General features: G+C 46.9%; 1 protein-coding gene across 1 annotated transcript; it reads right to left on the bottom strand.

Annotated features, from left to right (window-relative positions):
• Window positions 1-503: 503 nt before the first annotated feature.
• On the bottom strand, window positions 504-16,951 carry LOC138977848 (fap1 adhesin-like). The gene is made up of 13 exons (XM_070350456.1): window positions 16,922-16,951; window positions 16,118-16,216; window positions 14,418-14,513; window positions 13,441-13,536; window positions 12,354-12,449; window positions 11,237-11,332; window positions 10,105-10,212; window positions 8,444-8,539; window positions 7,316-7,411; window positions 5,522-5,617; window positions 4,327-4,434; window positions 2,639-2,746; window positions 504-875 (listed from the first exon to the last, which is right to left on the bottom strand). The coding sequence occupies exons 1-13, from the start codon at window positions 16,949-16,951 to the stop codon at window positions 504-506; spliced, it is 1,497 nt and encodes a 498-aa protein (XP_070206557.1).
• Window positions 16,952-18,317: the final 1,366 nt, after the last annotated feature.

Here is an 18,317-nt window from a genome sequence, read left to right as displayed (position 1 = left end):
ATTGCCCTTGGTTGGGCTGTTGCTCTCCTAATGTGAGTCAGATTGAGTTGAAGTACCTCTCAGTGATGGAGGTTTTCGTTGTATGTGTACCTCACAAATTCTGAGGGTTATGATCACAGTAGCTTTGATAGTAGAGGCTGAGCGTTTCCAATGAGGGTAAACGTATTGTAGAGATCGGTAATCAAGGCTGTTTTGCCCGTCGGTGGTGAGAAGATCGTATATATTGCCCTTGGTTGGGCTGTTGCTCTCCTAATGTGAGTCAGATTGAGTTGAAGTACCTCTCAGTGATGGAGGTTTTCGTTGTATGTGTACCTCACAAATTCTGAGGGTTATGATCACAGTAGCTTTGATAATGGAGGCTGAGCGTTCCCACTGGCTAGTAATTGACTCTGCGTGTTTAAGTAGATAGTTTCGTCAGAGTTGATCTGAGTTCTTATTGGCGGTTACCAATTCCCGCCCGTGGGTTGGCTGGTTCTTGTAATCAGGGGATACGTGTGTGTCACTCAACACCCCTTAGGCTTGGTGGGCGGAGTTATTGTGGGGGTGATTGTTGGGCGCGAAACTGCGTCCCTCCCTGTTCGTTGTGGTTGGGTGACCGTGTTACGTGTCAATTCTTCCGTGTTCTTAGCACTGATAATCAGTGTCCGTTCCAATGTCTGCTCCAATGTCTGCTCCAGCGTGTCTCCTGGGCGGACGCGGGGACGGACGCACGAACGGATGGCCAGCCTCACGGACGCAAGGACGGACGGACGGACGGACGGTGTGTCTCCTCCAATTTGTCTCCTCCAATGTATCTCCTCCAGTGTCTCCTCCAGTGTCTCCTCCAGTGTCTCCTCCAGTGTCTCCTCCAGGGTCTGCTCCAGTGTTTCTCCAAACTGCAACAACACCAACATCAGCATCAATAGCAACAGCAATAATAACAATCACTAAAATAGCATCGGCATCAACAACAATCACATCACCCCTCTTCTTCAAACCCTACACTGGCTGCCTGTTCAACAGAGGATTCAGTTCAAGATCTCCACACTCTGCTTCAGAAACTTTGATCTATCGTCCCCTAGCTATCTTTCTGACCTTCTTGATGTCTACTCCCCCTCTCGCTCCCTAAGATCCTCCGCAGACACCCGCCTTTTTAGGATACCATCAGCACGCACCAAAACATATGGCCAGCGCACCTTCTCCTACCAGGCCCCATCCATCTGGAACCAACTCCCGCATTCACTCAGGCACTCCACATCTATGCAATCATTCAAAACCTCACTCAAAACACACCTCTTCCCTCACTAGTCCGTTAATGACCACACATCACCCTCTCCTGCTGGTCCTTGATCTGTCTCTTTCTTTCTCCTTCTTCTTCCCTTTCCAGCTCTATTCTTCTTCTCTCAACAAACTTTATGTATCCAATACTTTATTTATTTATTTACGACTGTTTTTCCGTCTAGAATGCATGTGCCTGTAGTTGGTATGAGTGAGTGCGTCGCGTTCTCGCTGTGCGCCTGTCTGTGAGTGTATGAGTCCTTGTCGATTTGTGTTTCGTATAATGTTCACTATGTATTTTATATTTTGTAAGCGCCTAGGGCTATATTTAGATTAGGCGCACAAATGTTCATAATAATAATAATAATAAAGTTAGCAACAACAACACAACTGGAACAGCAGAGCAGCAGCAGCAAAACCACAACCGCACCAATCGAAAGAAGCAACAGCAACAACCTCAACAAAAACAAACTCAACAACAAGAAGAAGAACAACAACAACAACAGCAACTACGTCAACAACAACAAGAACAACAACAACAACAGCATCAGCACCACCGACACAGCACCAAGAAAAAGAACAGCTGGAAGACCAGCAGCAAGAACCTCTACAAAAACAACAACAAAAATAGCATCATCAACAAAAGCAACAACAACAAAATCAAAACCACTAACAAAAGCAATAACAACAATTACAAGAACAGCATCAGCATCAACTACACGCACAAAATCAGCAAAAGCAAAACACTTGAACAGCAGCACCATCACCACAGCAGCAAGTGAAAAACAGCAGCAGGAACAACAGCAACAGCGTCAACAAAACAAAACAACAACAACAACAACAGTACCATTAACAATAACATTAACATTGACAACAAGAACAACTATTAAGACAACAGAAACTGCAAAAACTTACAACTCCTCCAGTGTGCTAGCTTTAGTGTCGGCGCCAATGTCTCCTCCAACGTCTGATCCAATGTCTTCCGCGTGGTCTGCTCCAATGTCTCCTCCAGTGTCTGTTCCAATGTCTGCTCCAGAGTCTCCTCCAATGTCTGCTCCAATGTCTGCTCCAGAGTCTCCTCCAATGTCTCCTCCAGTGTCCGCATCGATGTCTGCTCCAGTGTCTCCTCCAATGTCTCCTCCAGTGTCTGCATCGATGTCTGCTCCAGTGTCTGTGAGGGACAGAGAAAGAGAGATTGTTAGTGTATCTGTAAAAACGAGCAGTGTCCCCTGCAGTGTCTGCTCCAACGTCTCCTCCCGTGTCTGTTCCAATGTCTGCTCCAATGTCTGCTCCAGCGTGTCTCCTGGACGGACGCGCGGACGGACGCGCGGACGGACGCGGGGACGGATGGCTAGCCTCACGGACGCGCTGGCGGACGGACGGACGGTGTGTCTCCTCCAATTTGTCTCCTCCAATGTATCTCCTCCAGTGTCTCCTCCAGTGTCTCCTCCAGTGTCTCCTCCAACGTCTGCTCCAGTGTTTCTCCAAACTGCAACAACACCAACATCAGCATCAATAGCAACAGCAACAATAACAATCACCAAAATAGCTTCAGAATCAACAACAGTCACAAAGTTAGCAACAACAACACCACTGCAAATGCAAAGCAGCAGCAGCAAAACCACAACCGCACCAAGAGAAAGAACACCCGCAGAAGCAACAGCAACAACCTCAACAACAAAAACCTCAACAACAACAAGAAGAAAAACAACAACAACATCAACTACGTCAACAACAACAACACCAAGAACAAGAACAAGTACAAGAACCGTCGCGATATAACCTTGAATGGTTGAAAACGACGTTAAACACCAAATAAAGAAAGAAAGAACAAGAACAACAACAACAACACGAACAACAACAACAACAACCACAACAACAACAACAGTCAACATCAGCACCACCGACACTGCACCAAGAAAATGAACAGCCGAAAGACCAGCAGCAAGAACCTCTACAAAAACAACAACAAAAATAGCATCATCAACAACAGCAACAACAACAACATCCAAACCACTAACAAAAGCAATAACAACAATTACAAGAACAGCATCAGCATCAACTACACGCACAAAATCAGCAAAGGCAAAACACTTTAACAGCAGCACCATCACCACAGCAGCAAGTGAAACACAGCAGCAGGAACAACAGCAACAGCGTCAACAAAACAAAACAACAACAACAACAACAACAACAACACAACTCACAACAAAATAAAATAACATCAATTTAAATAATACGTACATCTGCTCCTGTGTTTCAGCCCCAATGTCTGCGCAGGAGTCTCTTCCAATGTCTCCTCTGGTGACTGCAGCCATGTCAGCTCCAGTGTCTGGGAAAGACAGAGAAAGAGAGAGAGAGAGTTGGTGTATCTGTCAAAACGAGAATGTACGTGTGTGTAGGCAGAAAGATAGAGAGAGAGAGAGAGAGAGAGAGACAGAGAGAGACAGAGAGAGACAGAGACAGAGAGAGAGACAGAGACAGAGAGAGTGTGTCGGTGTGGGTGTGAGCAACAACAGCAGGAGCAACCTTCACAACAACAACAACACCAACAACAATAACAGCAACAACAGCAGCAGAAGCAACACTAACATTAACAACAACAACAACTTTAACATTAACATTGACAACAAGAACAACTATTAAGATAACAGAAACTGCAAAAACGTACAACTCCTCCAGTGTTCTAGCTTTAGTGTCGGCGCCAATGTCTCCTGCATTGTCTGCTCCAATGTCTCCTGCATTGTCTGCTCCAATGTCTCCTCCAGTGTCTGTTCCAATGTCTGCTCCAGAGTCTCCTCCAATGTCTGCTCCAATGTCTGCTCCAGAGTCTCCTCCAATGTCTCCTCCAGTGTCTGCATCGATGTCTGCTCCAGTGTCTGTGAGGGACAGAGAAAGAAAGATTGTTAGTGTATCTGTGAAAACGAGCAGTGTCCCCTGCAGTGTCTGCTCCGACGTCTCCTCCCGTGTCTGTTCCAATGTCTGCTCCAATGTCTGCTCCAGCGTGTCTCCTGGGCGGACGCGCGGACGGACGCGGGGACGGACGCGCGAACGGATGGCTAGCCTCACGGACGCGCGGGCGGACGGACGGACGGACGGTGTGTCTCCTCCAATTTGTCTCCTCCAATGTATCTCCTCCAGTGTCTCCGCCAAGGTCTGCTCCATTGTTTCTCCAAACTGCAACAACACCAACATCAGCATCAATAGCAACAGCAACAATAACAATCACAAAAATAGCATCAGCATCAACAACAATCACAAATTTAGCAACAACAACACCACTGCAAATGCAGAGCAGCAGCAGCAAAACCAAAACCGCACCAAGAGAAAGAACACCTGCAGAAGCAACAGCAACAACCTCAACAAAAACAACACCAACACCAACAACATCAACATCAACATCAACAACAACGCCAACAACAACAACTACAATAACAGCATCAGCAACAACAGCAGCAGAAGCAATATTAACATTAACAACAACAACAACCACAACAACAACCACAACATTAACATTATCATTAACATTGACAACAAGAACAACTATTAAGATAATAGAAACTGCAAAAACTTACAACTCCTCCAGTGTGCTAGCTTTAGTGTCGGAGCCAATGTCTCCTCCAGCGTCTGCTCCAATGTCTCCTGCATTGTCTGCTCCAATGTCTCCTACAGTGTCTGTTCCAATGTCTGCTCCAGAGTCTCCTCCAATGTCTGCTCCAATGTCTGCTCCAGAGTCTCCTCCAATGTCTGCTCCAGAGTCTCCTCCAATGTCTGCTCCAGTGTCTGCATCGATGTCTGCTCCAGTGTCTGTGAGGGACAGAGAAAGAGAGATTGTTAGTGTATCTGTGAAAACGAGCAGTGTCCCCTGCAGTGTCTGCTCCAACGTCTGCTCCCGTGTCTGTTCCAATGTCTGCTCCAATGTCTGCCCCAGAGTCTCCTCCAGTGTCTGTTCCATTGTCTGCTCCAGAATCTCCTCCAATGTCTGCTCCAATGTCTGCTCCAGAGTCTCCTCCAATGTCTGCTCCAATGTCTGCATCGATGTCTGCTCCAGTGTCTGTGAGGGACAGAGAAAGAAAGATTGTTAGTGTATCTGTAAAAACGAGCAGTGTCCCCTGCAGTGTCTGCTCCAACGTCTCCTCCCGTGTCTGTTCCAATGTCTGCTCCAATGTCTGCTCCAGCGTGTCTCCTGGGCGGACGCGGGGACGGACGCGGGGACGGACGCGCGGACGGATGGCTAGCCTCACAGACGAGCGGGCGGACGGACGGACGGTGTGTCTCCTCCAATTTGTCTCCACCAATGTATCTCCTCCAGTGTCTCCTCCAGTGTCTCCTCCAAGGTCTGCTCCAGTGTTTCTCCAAACTGCAACAACACCAACATCAGCATCAATAGCAACAGCAACAATAACAATCACAACAAGAAGAGCAAACGCTCGATCGAGTCACTTTCGCAGTTCTGAATATTATATGAGGCATCAGATGGACAGGAAGAAATTGCTATTCACAACACAATGAGTCACGTTCACATAAAATTTGAGCCCGGTCACTTTTATAGTTTCCGAGAAAAGCCCAACGTTAAGTTGTGTGTTGCCGAACAGAAAAGGCTAGTTATCTCCCTTGTTTTTCTGATAACGTTCGTAAAAGGCTACAGATGTAAATACTTTGATGTAAAGAATAATCCTACAAAGTTTCAATCACATCCGATGAACTTTGTCAAAGATATAAAATGTCTAATTTTTCCTTTGACGCTGACCTGTGACCTTGAAAAAGGTCAAAGGTCAACGAAACCATCGTTAAAGTGTAGAGGTCATTGGAGGTCACGACTAAACAAAATATGAGCCCGATCGCTTTGATAGTTTCCGAGATACTTTGTCAAAGATATAAAATGTCTAATTTTTCCTTTGACGCTGACCTGTGACCTTGAAAAAGGTCAAAGGTCAACGAAACCATCGTTAAAGTGTAGAGGTCATTGGAGGTCACGACTAAACAAAATATGAGCCCGATCGCTTTGATAGTTTCCGAGAAAAGTCCAACGTTAAGGTGGTGTCTACGGACGGCCGGCCGGCCGGACAGACTAACACTGACCGATTACATAGAGTCACTTTTTCTCAAGTGACTCAAAAATAGCATCACCATCAACAACAATCACAAAGTTAGCAACAACAACACCACTGCAAATGCAGAGCAGCAGCAGCAAAACCACAACCGCACCAAGAGAAAGAACACCTGCAGAAGCAACAGCAACAACAAAAACAACACCAACACCAACAACAAAAATAACATCAACATCAACATCAACGCCAACAACAACAACAACAACAACAACTACAATAACAGCATCAGCAACAACAGCAGCAGAAGCACTATTAACATTAACAACAACAACCACAACAACATTAACATTAACATTATCATTAACATTGACAAAAAGAACAACTATTAAGATAACAGAAACTGCAAAAACTTACAACTCCTCCAGTGTGCTAGCTTTAGTGTCGGCGCCAATGTCTCCTGCATTGTCTGCTCCAATGTCTCCTACAGTGTCTGTTCCAATGTCTGCTCCAGAGTCTGCTCCAATGTCTGCATCGATGTCTGCTCCAGTGTCTGTGAGGGACAGAGAAAGAGAGATTGTTAGTGTATCTGTGAAAACGAGCAGTGTCCCCTGCAGTGTCTGCTCCAACGTCTCCTCCCGTGTCTGTTCCAATGTCTGCTCCAATGTCTGCCCCAGAGTCTCCTCCAGTGTCTGTTCCATTGTCTGCTCCAGAGTCTCCTCCAATGTCTGCTCCAATGTCTGCTCCAGAGTCTCCTCCAATGTCTGCTCCAGTGTCTGCATCGATGTCTGCTCCAGTGTCTGTGAGGGACAGAGAAAGAGAGATTGTTAGTGTATCTGTAAAAACGAGCAGTGTCCCCTGCAGTGTCTGCTCCAACGTCTCCTCCCGTGTCTGTTCCAATGTCTGCTCCAATGTCTGCTCCAGCGTGTCTCCTTTGCGGACGCGCGGACGGACGCGGGGACGGACGCGCGGACGGATGGCTAGCCTCACAGACGAGCGGGCGGACGGACGGACGGTGTGTCTCCTCCAATTTGTCTCCTCCAATGTATCTCCTCCAGTGTCTCCTCCAGTGTCTCCTCCAAGGTCTGCTCCAGTGTTTCTCCAAACTGCAACAACACCAACATCAGCATCAATAGCAACAGCAACAATAACAATCACCAAAATAGCTTCAGCATCAACAACAATCACAAAGTTAGCAACAACAACACCACTGCAAATGCAGAGCAGCAGCGGCAAAACCACAACCGCACCAAGAGAAAGAACACCTGCAGGAGCAACAGCAACAACCTCAACAAAAAAACAACACCAACAACAAAAACAACATCAAAATCAACATCAACATCAACATCAACGCCAACAACAACAACTACAATAACAGCATCAGCAACAACAGCAGCAGAAGCAATATTAACATTAACAACAACAACAACAACAACAACAACATTAACATTATCATTAACATTGACAACAAGAACAACTATTAAGATAACAGAAACTGCAAAAACTTACAACTCCTCCAGTGTGCTAGCTTTAGTGTCGGCGCTAATGTCTCCTCCAGCGTCTGCTCCAATGTCTCCTGCATTGTCTGCTCCAATGTCTCCTACAGTGTCTGTTCCAATGTCTGCTCCAGAGTCTCCTCCAATGTCTGCTCCAATGTCTGCATCGATGTCTGCTCCAGTGTCTGTGAGGGACAGAGAAAGAGAGATTGTTAGTGTATCTGTGAAAACGAGCAGTGTTCCCTGCAGTGTCTGCTCCAACGTCTCCTCCCGTGTCTGTTCCAATGTCTGCTCCAATGTCTGCCCCAGAGTCTCCTCCAGTGTCTGTTCCATTGTCTGCTCCAGAGTCTCCTCCAATGTCTGCTCCAATGTCTGCTCCAGAGTCTCCTCCAATGTCTGCTCCAGTGTCTGCATCGATGTCTGCTCCAGTGTCTGTGAGGGACAGAGAAAGAGAGATTGTTAGTGTATCTGTAAAAACGAGCAGTGTCCCCTGCAGTGTCTGCTCCAACGTCTCCTCCCGTGTCTGTTCCAATGTCTGCTCCAATGTCTGCTCCAGCGTGTCTCCTTTGCGGACGCGCGGACGGACGCGGGGACGGACGCGCGGACGGATGGCTAGCCTCACAGACGAGCGGGCGGACGGACGGACGGTGTGTCTCCTCCAATTTGTCTCCTCCAATGTATCTCCTCCAGTGTCTCCTCCAGTGTCTCCTCCAAGGTCTGCTCCAGTGTTTCTCCAAACTGCAACAACACCAACATCAGCATCAATAGCAACAGCAACAATAACAATCACCAAAATAGCTTCAGAATCAACAACAATCACAAAGTTAGCAACAACAACACCACTGCAAATGCAGAGCAGCAGCAGCAAAACCACAACCGCACCAAGAGAAAGAACACCCGCTGAAGCAACAGCAACAACCTCAACAACAAAAACCTCAACAACAACAAGAAGAAAAAAAAACCAACAACATCAACTACGTCAACAACAACAACACCAAGAACAAGAACAAGTACAAGAACAAGAACCGTCGCGATATAACCTTGAATGGTTGAAAACGACGTTAAACACCAAATAAAGAAAGAAAGAACAACAACAACAACAACAACACGAACAACAACAACAACCGCAACAACAACAACAACAGTCAACATCAGCACCACCGACACTGCACCAAGAAAATGAACAGCCGAAAGACCAGCAGCAAGAACCTCTACAAAAACAACAACAAAAATAGCATCATCAACAACAGCAACAACAACAACATCCAAACCACTAACAAAAGCAATAACAACAATTACAAGAACAGCATCAGCATCAACTACACGCACAAAATCAGCAAAGGCAAAACACTTTAACAGCAGCACCATCACCACAGCAGCAAGTGAAAAACAGCAGCAGGAACAACAGCAACAGCGTCAACAAAACAAAACAACAACAACAACAACAACAACAACACAACTCACAACAAAATAAAATAACATCAATTTAAATAATACGTACATCTGCTCCTGTGTTTCAGCCCCAATGTCTGCGCAGGAGTCTCTTCCAATGTCTCCTCTGGTGACTGCAGCCATGTCAGCTCCAGTGTCTGGGAAAGACAGAGAAAGAGAGAGAGAGAGTTGGTGTATCTGTCAAAACGAGAATGTACGTGTGTGTAGGCAGAAAGATAGAGAGAGAGAGAGACAGAGAGAGAGAGACAGAGAGAGACAGAGAGAGTGTGTCGGTGTCGGTGTGGGTGTGAGCAACAACAGCAGGAGCAACCTTCACAACAACAACAGCAACAGCAACAACAGAAGCAGAAGCAACACTAACATTAACAACAACAACAACTACAACAACTTTAACATTAACATTAACATTGACAACAAGAACAACTATTAAGATAACAGAAACTGCAAAAACGTACAACTCCTCCAGTGTTCTAGCTTTAGTGTCGGCGCCAATGTCTCCTCCAGCGTCTGCTCCAATGTCTCCTGCATTGTCTGCTCCAATGTCTCCTCCAGTGTCTGTTCCAATGTCTGCTCCAGTCTCCTCCAATGTCTGCTCCAATGTCTGCTCCAGAGTCTCCTCCAATGTCTCCTCCAGTGTCTGCATCGATGTCTGCTCCAGTGTCTGTGAGGGACAGAGAAAGAAAGATTGTTAGTGTATCTGTGAAAACGAGCAGTGTACCCTGCAGTGTCTGCTCCGACGTCTCCTCCCGTGTCTGTTCCAATGTCTGCTCCAATGTCTAATCCAGCGTGTCTCCTGGGCGGACGCGCGGACGGACGCGGGGACGGACGCGCGAACGGATGGCTAGCCTCACGGACGCGCGGGCGGACGGACGGACGGACGGTGTGTCTCCTCCAATTTGTCTCCTCCAATGTATCTCCTCCAGTGTCTCCGCCAAGGTCTGCTCCATTGTTTCTCCAAACTGCAACAACACCAAGATCAGCATCAATAGCAACAGCAACAATAACAATCACAAAAATAGCATCAGCATCAACAACAATCACAAAGTTAGCAACAACAACACCTCTGCAAATGCAGAACAGCAGCAGCAAAACCAAAACCGCACCAAGGGAAAGAACACCTGCAGAAGCAACAGCAACAACCTCAACAAAAACAACACCAACACCAACAACAAAAACATCAACATCAACATCAACAACAACGCCAACAACAACAACAACAACTACAATAACAGCATCAGCAACAACAGCAGCAGAAGCAATATTAACATTAACAACAACAACAACAACCACAACATTAACATTAACATTATCATTAACATTGACAACAAGAACAACTATTAAGATTACAGAAACTGCAAAAACTTACAACTCCTCCAGTGTGCTAGCTTTAGTGTCGGCGCCAATGTCTCCTCCAGCGTCTGCTCCAATGTCTCCTGCATTGTCTGCTCCAATGTCTCCTACAGTGTCTGTTCCAATGTCTGCTCCAGACTCTCCTCCAATGTCTGTTCCAATGTCTGCATCGATGTCTGCTCCAGTGTCTGTGAGGGACAGAGAAAGAGAGATTGTTAGTGTATCTGTGAAAACGAGCAGTGTCCCCTGCAGTGTCTGCTCCAACGTCTGCTCCCGTGTCTGTTCCAATGTCTGCTCCAATGTCTGCCCCAGAGTCTCCTCCAGTGTCTGTTCCATTGTCTGCTCCAGAGTCTCCTCCAATGTCTGCTCCAATGTCTGCTCCAGAGTCTCCTCCAATGTCTGCTCCAGTGTCTGCATCGATGTCTGCTCCAGTGTCTGTGAGGGACAGAGAAAGAGAGATTGTTAGTGTATCTGTAAAAACGAGCAGTGTCCCCTGCAGTGTCTGCTCCAACGTCTCCTCCCGTGTCTGTTCCAATGTCTGCTCCAATGTCTGCTCCAGTGTGTCTCCTGGGCGGACGCGGGGACGGACGCGCGGACGGATGGCTAGCCTCACAGACGAGCGGGCGGACGGACGGACGGTGTGTCTCCTCCAATTTGTCTCCACCAATGTATCTCCTCCAGTGTCTCCTCCAGTGTCTCCTCCAAGGTCTGCTCCAGTGTTTCTCCAAACTGCAACAACACCAACATCAGCATCAATAGCAACAGCAACAATAACAATAACCAAAATAGCATCAGCATCAACAACAATCACAAAGTTAGCAACAACAACACCACTGCAAATGCAGAGCAGCAGCAGCAAAACCACAACCGCACCAAGAGAAAGAACACCTGCAGAAGCAACAGCAACAACAAAAACAACACCAACACCAACAATAAAAACAACATCAACATCAACATCAACGCCAACAACAACAACTACAATAACAGCATCAGCAACAACAGCAGCAGAAGCAATATTAACATTAACAACAACAACAACAACAACAACCACAACCACAACCACAACAACAACATTAACATTAACATTATCTTTAACATTGACAACAAGAACAACTATTAAGATAACAGAAACTGCAAAAACTTACAACTCCTCCAGTGTGCTAGCTTTAGTGTCGGCGCCAATGTCTCCTGCATTGTCTGCTCCAATGTCTCCTACAGTGTCTGTTCCAATGTCTGCTCCAGAGTCTCCTCCAATGTCTGCTCCAATGTCTGCATCGATGTCTGCACCAGTGTCTGTGAGGGACAGAGAAAGAGAGATTGTTAGTGTATCTGTGAAAACGAGCAGTGTCCCCTGCAGTGTCTGCTCCAACGTCTCCTCCCGTGTCTGTTCCAATGTCTGCTCCAATGTCTGCTCCAGAGTCTCCTCCAGTGTCTGTTCCATTGTCTGCTCCAGAGTCTCCTCCAATGTCTGCTCCAATGTCTGCTCCAGAGTCTCCTCCAATGTCTGCTCCAGTGTCTGCATCGAAGTCTGCTCCAGTGTCTGTGAGGGACAGAGAAAGAAAGATTGTTAGTGTATCTGTAAAAACGAGCAGTGTCCCCTGCAGTGTCTGCTCCAACGTCTCCTCCCGTGTCTGTTCCAATGTCTGCTCCAATGTCTGCTCCAGCGTGTCTCCTTTGCGGACGCGCGGACGGACGCGGGGACGGACGCGCGGACGGATGGCTAGCCTCACAGACGAGCGGGCGGACGGACGGACGGTGTGTCTCCTCCAATTTGTCTCCACCAATGTATCTCCTCCAGTGTCTCCTCCAGTGTCTCCTCCAAGGTCTGCTCCAGTGTTTCTCCAAACTGCAACAACACCAACATCAGCATCAATAGCAACAGCAACAATAACAATAACCAAAATAGCATCAGCATCAACAACAATCACAAAGTTAGCAACAACAACACCACTGCAAATGCAGAGCAGCAGCAGCAAAACCACAACCGCACCAAGAGAAAGAACACCTGCAGAAGCAACAGCAACAACAAAAACAACACCAACACCAACAATAAAAACAACATCAACATCAACATCAACGCCAACAACAACAACTACAATAACAGCATCAGCAACAACAGCAGCAGAAGCAATATTAACATTAACAACAACAACAACAACCACAACCACAACCACAACAACAACATTAACATTAACATTATCTTTAACATTGACATCAAGAACAACTATTAAGATAACAGAAACTGCAAAAACTTACAACTCCTCCAGTGTGCTAGCTTTAGTGTCGGCGCTAATGTCTCCTCCAGCGTCTGCTCCAATGTCTCCTGCATTGTCTGCTCCAATGTCTCCTACAGTGTCTGTTCCAATGTCTGCTCCAGAGTCTGTGAGGGACAGAGAAAGAGAGATTGTTAGTGTATCTGTGAAAACGAGCAGTGTCCCCTGCAGTGTCTGCTCCAACGTCTCCTCCCGTGTCTGTTCCAATGCCTGCTCCAATGTCTGCTCCAGAGTCTCCTCCAGTGTCTGTTCCATTGTCTGCTCCAGAGTCTCCTCCAATGTCTGCTCCAATGTCTGCTCCAGAGTCTCCTGCAATGTCTGCTCCAGTGTCTGCATCGATGTCTGCTCCAGTGTCTGTGAGGGACAGAGAAAGAGAGATTGTTAGTGTATCTGTAAAAACGAGCAGTGTCCCCTGCAGTGTCTGCTCCAACGTCTCCTCCCGTGTCTGTTCCAATGTCTGCTCCAATGTCTGCTCCAGCGTGTCTCCTGGGCGGGCGCGCGGACGGACGCGGGGACGGACGCGCGGACGGATGGCTAGCCTCACAGACGAGCGGGCGGACGGACGGACGGTGTGTCTCCTCCAATTTGTCTCCTCCAATGTATCTCCTCCAGTGTCTCCTCCAGTGTCTCCTCCAAGGTCTGCTCCAGTGTTTCTCCAAACTGCAACAACACCAACATCAGCATCAATAGCAACAGCAACAATAACAATCACAAAAATAGCATCAGCATCAACAACAATCACAAAGTTAGCAACAACAACACCACTGCAAATGCAGAGCAGCAGCAGCAAAACCACAACCGCACCAAGAGAAAGAACACCTGCAGAAGCAACAGCACCAACCTCAACAAAAACAACACCAACACCAACAACAAAAGCAACATCAACATCAACATCAACATCAACATCATCAACATCATCAACAACATCAACAACATCAACAACAACAACAACTACAATAACAGCATCAGCAACAACAGCAGCAGAAGCAATATTAACATTAACAACAACAACAACAACCACAACAACAACAACAACAACAACAACAACCACAACCACAACCACAACCACAACCACAACAACAACAACATTAACATTAACATTATCATTAACATTGACAACAAGAACAACTATTAAGATAACAGAAACTGCAAAAACTTACAACTCCTCCAGTGTGCTAGCTTTAGTGTCGGCGCCAATGTCTCCTCCAGCGTCTGCTCCAATGTCTCCTGCATTGTCTGCTCCAATGTCTCCTACAGTGTCTGTTCCAATGTCTGCTCCAGACTCTCCTCCAATGTCTGCTCCAATGTCTGCATCGATGTCTGCTCCAGTGTCTGTGAGGGACAGAGAAAGAGAGATTGTTAGTGTATCTGTGAAAACGAGCAGTGTCCCCTGCAGTGTCTGCTCCAACGTCTCCTCCCGTGTCTGTTCCAATGTCTGCTCCAATGTCTGCTCCAGCGTGTCTCCTGGGCGGACGCGCGGACGGACGCGGGGCGGACGCGCGGACGGATGGCTAGCCTCACGGACGAGCGGGCGGACGGACGGACGGTGTGTCTCCTCCAATTTGTCTCCTCCAATGTATCTCCGCCAGTGTCTCCTCCAGTGTCTCCTCCAAGGTCTGCTCCAGTGTTTCTCCAAACTGCAACAACACCAACATCAGCATCAATAGCAACAGCAACAATAACAATCACCAAAATAGCATCAGCATCAACAACAATCACAAAGTTAGCAACAACAACACCACTGCAAATGCAGAGCAGCAGCAGCAAAACCACAACCGCACCAAGAGAAAGAACACCTGCAGAAGCAACAGCAACAACCTCAACAAAAACAACACCAACACCAACACCAAAAACAACATCAACATCAACAACAACAACAACGCCAACAACAACAACAACAACAACTACAATAACAGCATCAGCAACAACAGCAGCAGAAGCAATATTAACATTAACAGCAACAACAACAACAACCACAACCACAACAACAACAACCACAACCACAACAACAACAACCACAACATGAACATTAACATTAACATTAACACTATCATTAACATTGACAACAAGAACAACTATTAAGATAACAGAAACTGCAAAAACTTACAACTCCTCCAGTGTGCTAGCTTTAGTGTCGGCGCCAATGTCTCCTCCAGCGTCTGCTCCAATGTCTCCTGCATTGTCTGCTCCAATGTCTCCTACAGTGTCTGTTCCAATGTCTGCTCCAGAGTCTCCTCCAATGTCTGCTCCAATGTCTGCATCGAAGTCTGCTCCAGTGTCTGTGAGGGACAGAGAAAGAGAGATTGTTAGTGTATCTGTGAAAACGAGCAGTGTTCCCTGCAGTGTCTGCTCCAACGTCTCCTCCCGTGTCTGTTCCAATGTCTGCTCCAATGTCTGCCCCAGAGTCTCCTCCAGTGTCTGGTCCATTGTCTGCTCCAGAGTATCCTCCAATGTCTGCTCCAATGTCTGCTCCAGAGTCTCCTCCAATGTCTGCTCCAGTGTCTGCATCGATGTCTGCTCCAGTGTCTGTGAGGGACAGAGAAAGAGAGATTGTTAGTGTATCTGTAAAAACGAGCAGTGTCCCCTGCAGTGTCTGCTCCAACGTCTCCTCCCGTGTCTGTTCCAATGTCTGCTCCAATGTCTGCTCCAGAGTCTGTGAGGGACAGAGAAAGAGAGATTGTTAGTGTATCTGTAAAAACGAGCAGTGTCCCCTGCAGTGTCTGCTCCAACGTCTCCTCCCGTGTCTGTTCCAATGCCTGCTCCAATGTCTGCCCCAGAGTCTGTGAGGGACAGAGAAAGAGAGATTGTTAGTGTATCTGTAAAAACGAGCAGTGTCCCCTGCAGTGTCTGCTCCAACGTCTCCTCCCGTGTCTGTTCCAATGCCTGCTCCAATGTCTGCTCCAGAGTCTGTGAGGGACAGAGAAAGAGAGATTGTTAGTGTATCTGTAAAAACGAGCAGTGTCCCCTGCAGTGTCTGCTCCAACGTCTCCTCCCGTGTCTGTTCCAATGTCTGCTCCAATGTCTGCTCCAGAGTCTGTGAGGGACAGAGAAAGAGAGATTGTTAGTGTATCTGTAAAAACGAGCAGTGTCCCCTGCAGTGTCTGCTCCAACGTCTCCTCCCGTGTCTGCTCCAATGTCTGCTCCAATGTTTGCTCCAGCGGGGACGGACGCGCGGACGGACGCGGGGACGGACGCGCGGACGGAAGGCTAGCCACACGGACGCGCGGGCGGACGGACGGACGGTACGCGGTGTGTCTCCTCCAATTTGTCTCTTCCAATGTATCTCCTCCAGTGTCTCCTCCAGTGTCTGCTCCAGGGTCTGCTCCAGTGTTTCTCCAAACTGCAACAACACCAACATCAGCATCAATAGCAACAGCAATTATAACAATCACTTAAATAGCATCAGCATCAACAACAATCACAAAGTTAGCAACAACAACACAACTGGAACAGCAGAGCAGCAAAACCACAACTGCACCAAAAGAAAGAACACCAGCAGAAGCAACAGCAACAACCTCAACAAAAACAACCTCAACAACAACAACAAGAAGAACAACAACAACAGCAACTACGTCAAAAACAACACCAAGAACAAGAACAAGAACACGAACAAGAACAACAACAACAACCAGAACAACAACAACAACAACAACAACAACAACAACAACAACGACAACAGCATTAGCACCACCGACACAGCACCAAGAAAAAGAACAGCTAGAAGACCAGCAGCAAGTACCTGAGCTACAAAAACAACAACAAAAATAGCATCATCAACAACAGCAACAACAACATCAAAACCACTAACAGAAGCAATAACAACAATTACAAGAACAGCATCAGCATCAACTACACGCACAAAATCAGCAAAAGCAAAACACTTGAACAGCAGCACCATCACCACAGCAGCAAGTGAAAAACAGCAGCAGGAACAACAGCAACAGTTAGGTTTTGGTTTTAAGACATTTTCAACGATTCTTCGGTGTAGAAGTCTAGAAAAATCCAGAATTAGGCTCGACATTTGTCCTGCCTCTAGCCAGCAAACAAGAGACACGTCTTCTTGTCTCTGGTTCATTACGAACAATTTAGCAGCTACCTCATGGTGACTATGGTACTGTGGCTTACTCAAGCTCAACCCCAATAGTGCTCCACTCCCCGGAGGGTTACACTCCTGGTCGGCTGGAACTCCCTTCGTTCGATCCGAAAGGTAGACGCACATGTTTTTGTTCGTTGTTCTCACCGATACTAGCTTAACTACTCTCGTTTTCTATCGAAGACAAGGTTCGTCTTCTTCTTTAGAACTTTCAGAGCTCTCTTTTCAAGAGTGCACGATTCTAGAACTTGGGCATCGCCTCTAGCAATCCTCAGTTCAGGAAGACTCTACGATGTTCTACGAGGCTTTTTGGAAGTCAGACGACGTTTCATCAATTCTTGAGAAACGTCGCCGGAACTAGACAGAACGGCTCCCGTTCTCTGCCCGCCTTGTGGCAGCAGGAGCGTGTCAAGTCCGCTTCATACCAATAGTATATCAATGGTTCCCACCGCCTTGTTGAATCTTTCTGCTTATATGTGACTCGGAGTAAAAATATGTAATTTAATCGAACATTTTAATAATACATTTTCATTTGATTAATATACTTACCCGAATCACATAGTTAATTCCCTCCCACCAGCCCCGCAATAATAGTGTCTATGTATTCTATCAAATCGTATGACTAGACCACGTCCTGTGGAGCGGTAGTGACGTCACACACGCCATAGGGGAGATAACCCCCATGGACTAGCCCACTTACCAACGCACTGAGGAAGCACTTTTTTGTGGGGTTGCTTCCCTTAAAGTTTTGACGGGAAGCATATTTTCAGACCTGTAGCATCTCAGACTATTTCTAAAAAAAAAACACACACAACAACAACAACAACAACAACAACAACAACAGCAACAACAACAACAACAACAAACACAAACACAAAAATTAAAAGAACATTGAAAACACGTACATCTTCTCCCGTGTTTCTGCCCAAATGTCACAGATACAGCAGTATGTACACACACACCCCGCCTCCACTGTAACAGCACAAAACACAGCTACAGCTACAGATACAGCAGTATGTATATCACCCCCCCCCCCTAAGTGTAACAATGCAAAACACACCTACAGCTACAGATACAGCAGTATGTATACCCCCCCCCCCCCCCTGCCAGTGTAACAGTGCAAAACACACCTACAGCTACAGATACATCAGTATGTATACCCCCCCCCCCCCCCCAGTGTAACAGTGCAAAACACACCTACAGCGACAGATACAGCAGTATGTATACCCCCCCTCCCCAGTGTAGCAGTGCAAAACACACCTACAGCTACAGATATAGCAGTATGTATACCCCCCCCCCCCCCAGTGTAACAGTGCAAAACACACCTACAGCTACAGATACAGCAGTA

The sequence above is a fragment of the Littorina saxatilis genome, linkage group LG10, assembly GCF_037325665.1.
Source record: "Littorina saxatilis isolate snail1 linkage group LG10, US_GU_Lsax_2.0, whole genome shotgun sequence".
Classification (NCBI taxonomy): domain Eukaryota; kingdom Metazoa; phylum Mollusca; class Gastropoda; order Littorinimorpha; family Littorinidae; genus Littorina; species Littorina saxatilis.
Note: the sequence above shows the minus strand (reverse complement) of the source record. Positions and strands in the feature narration are given on the sequence as shown.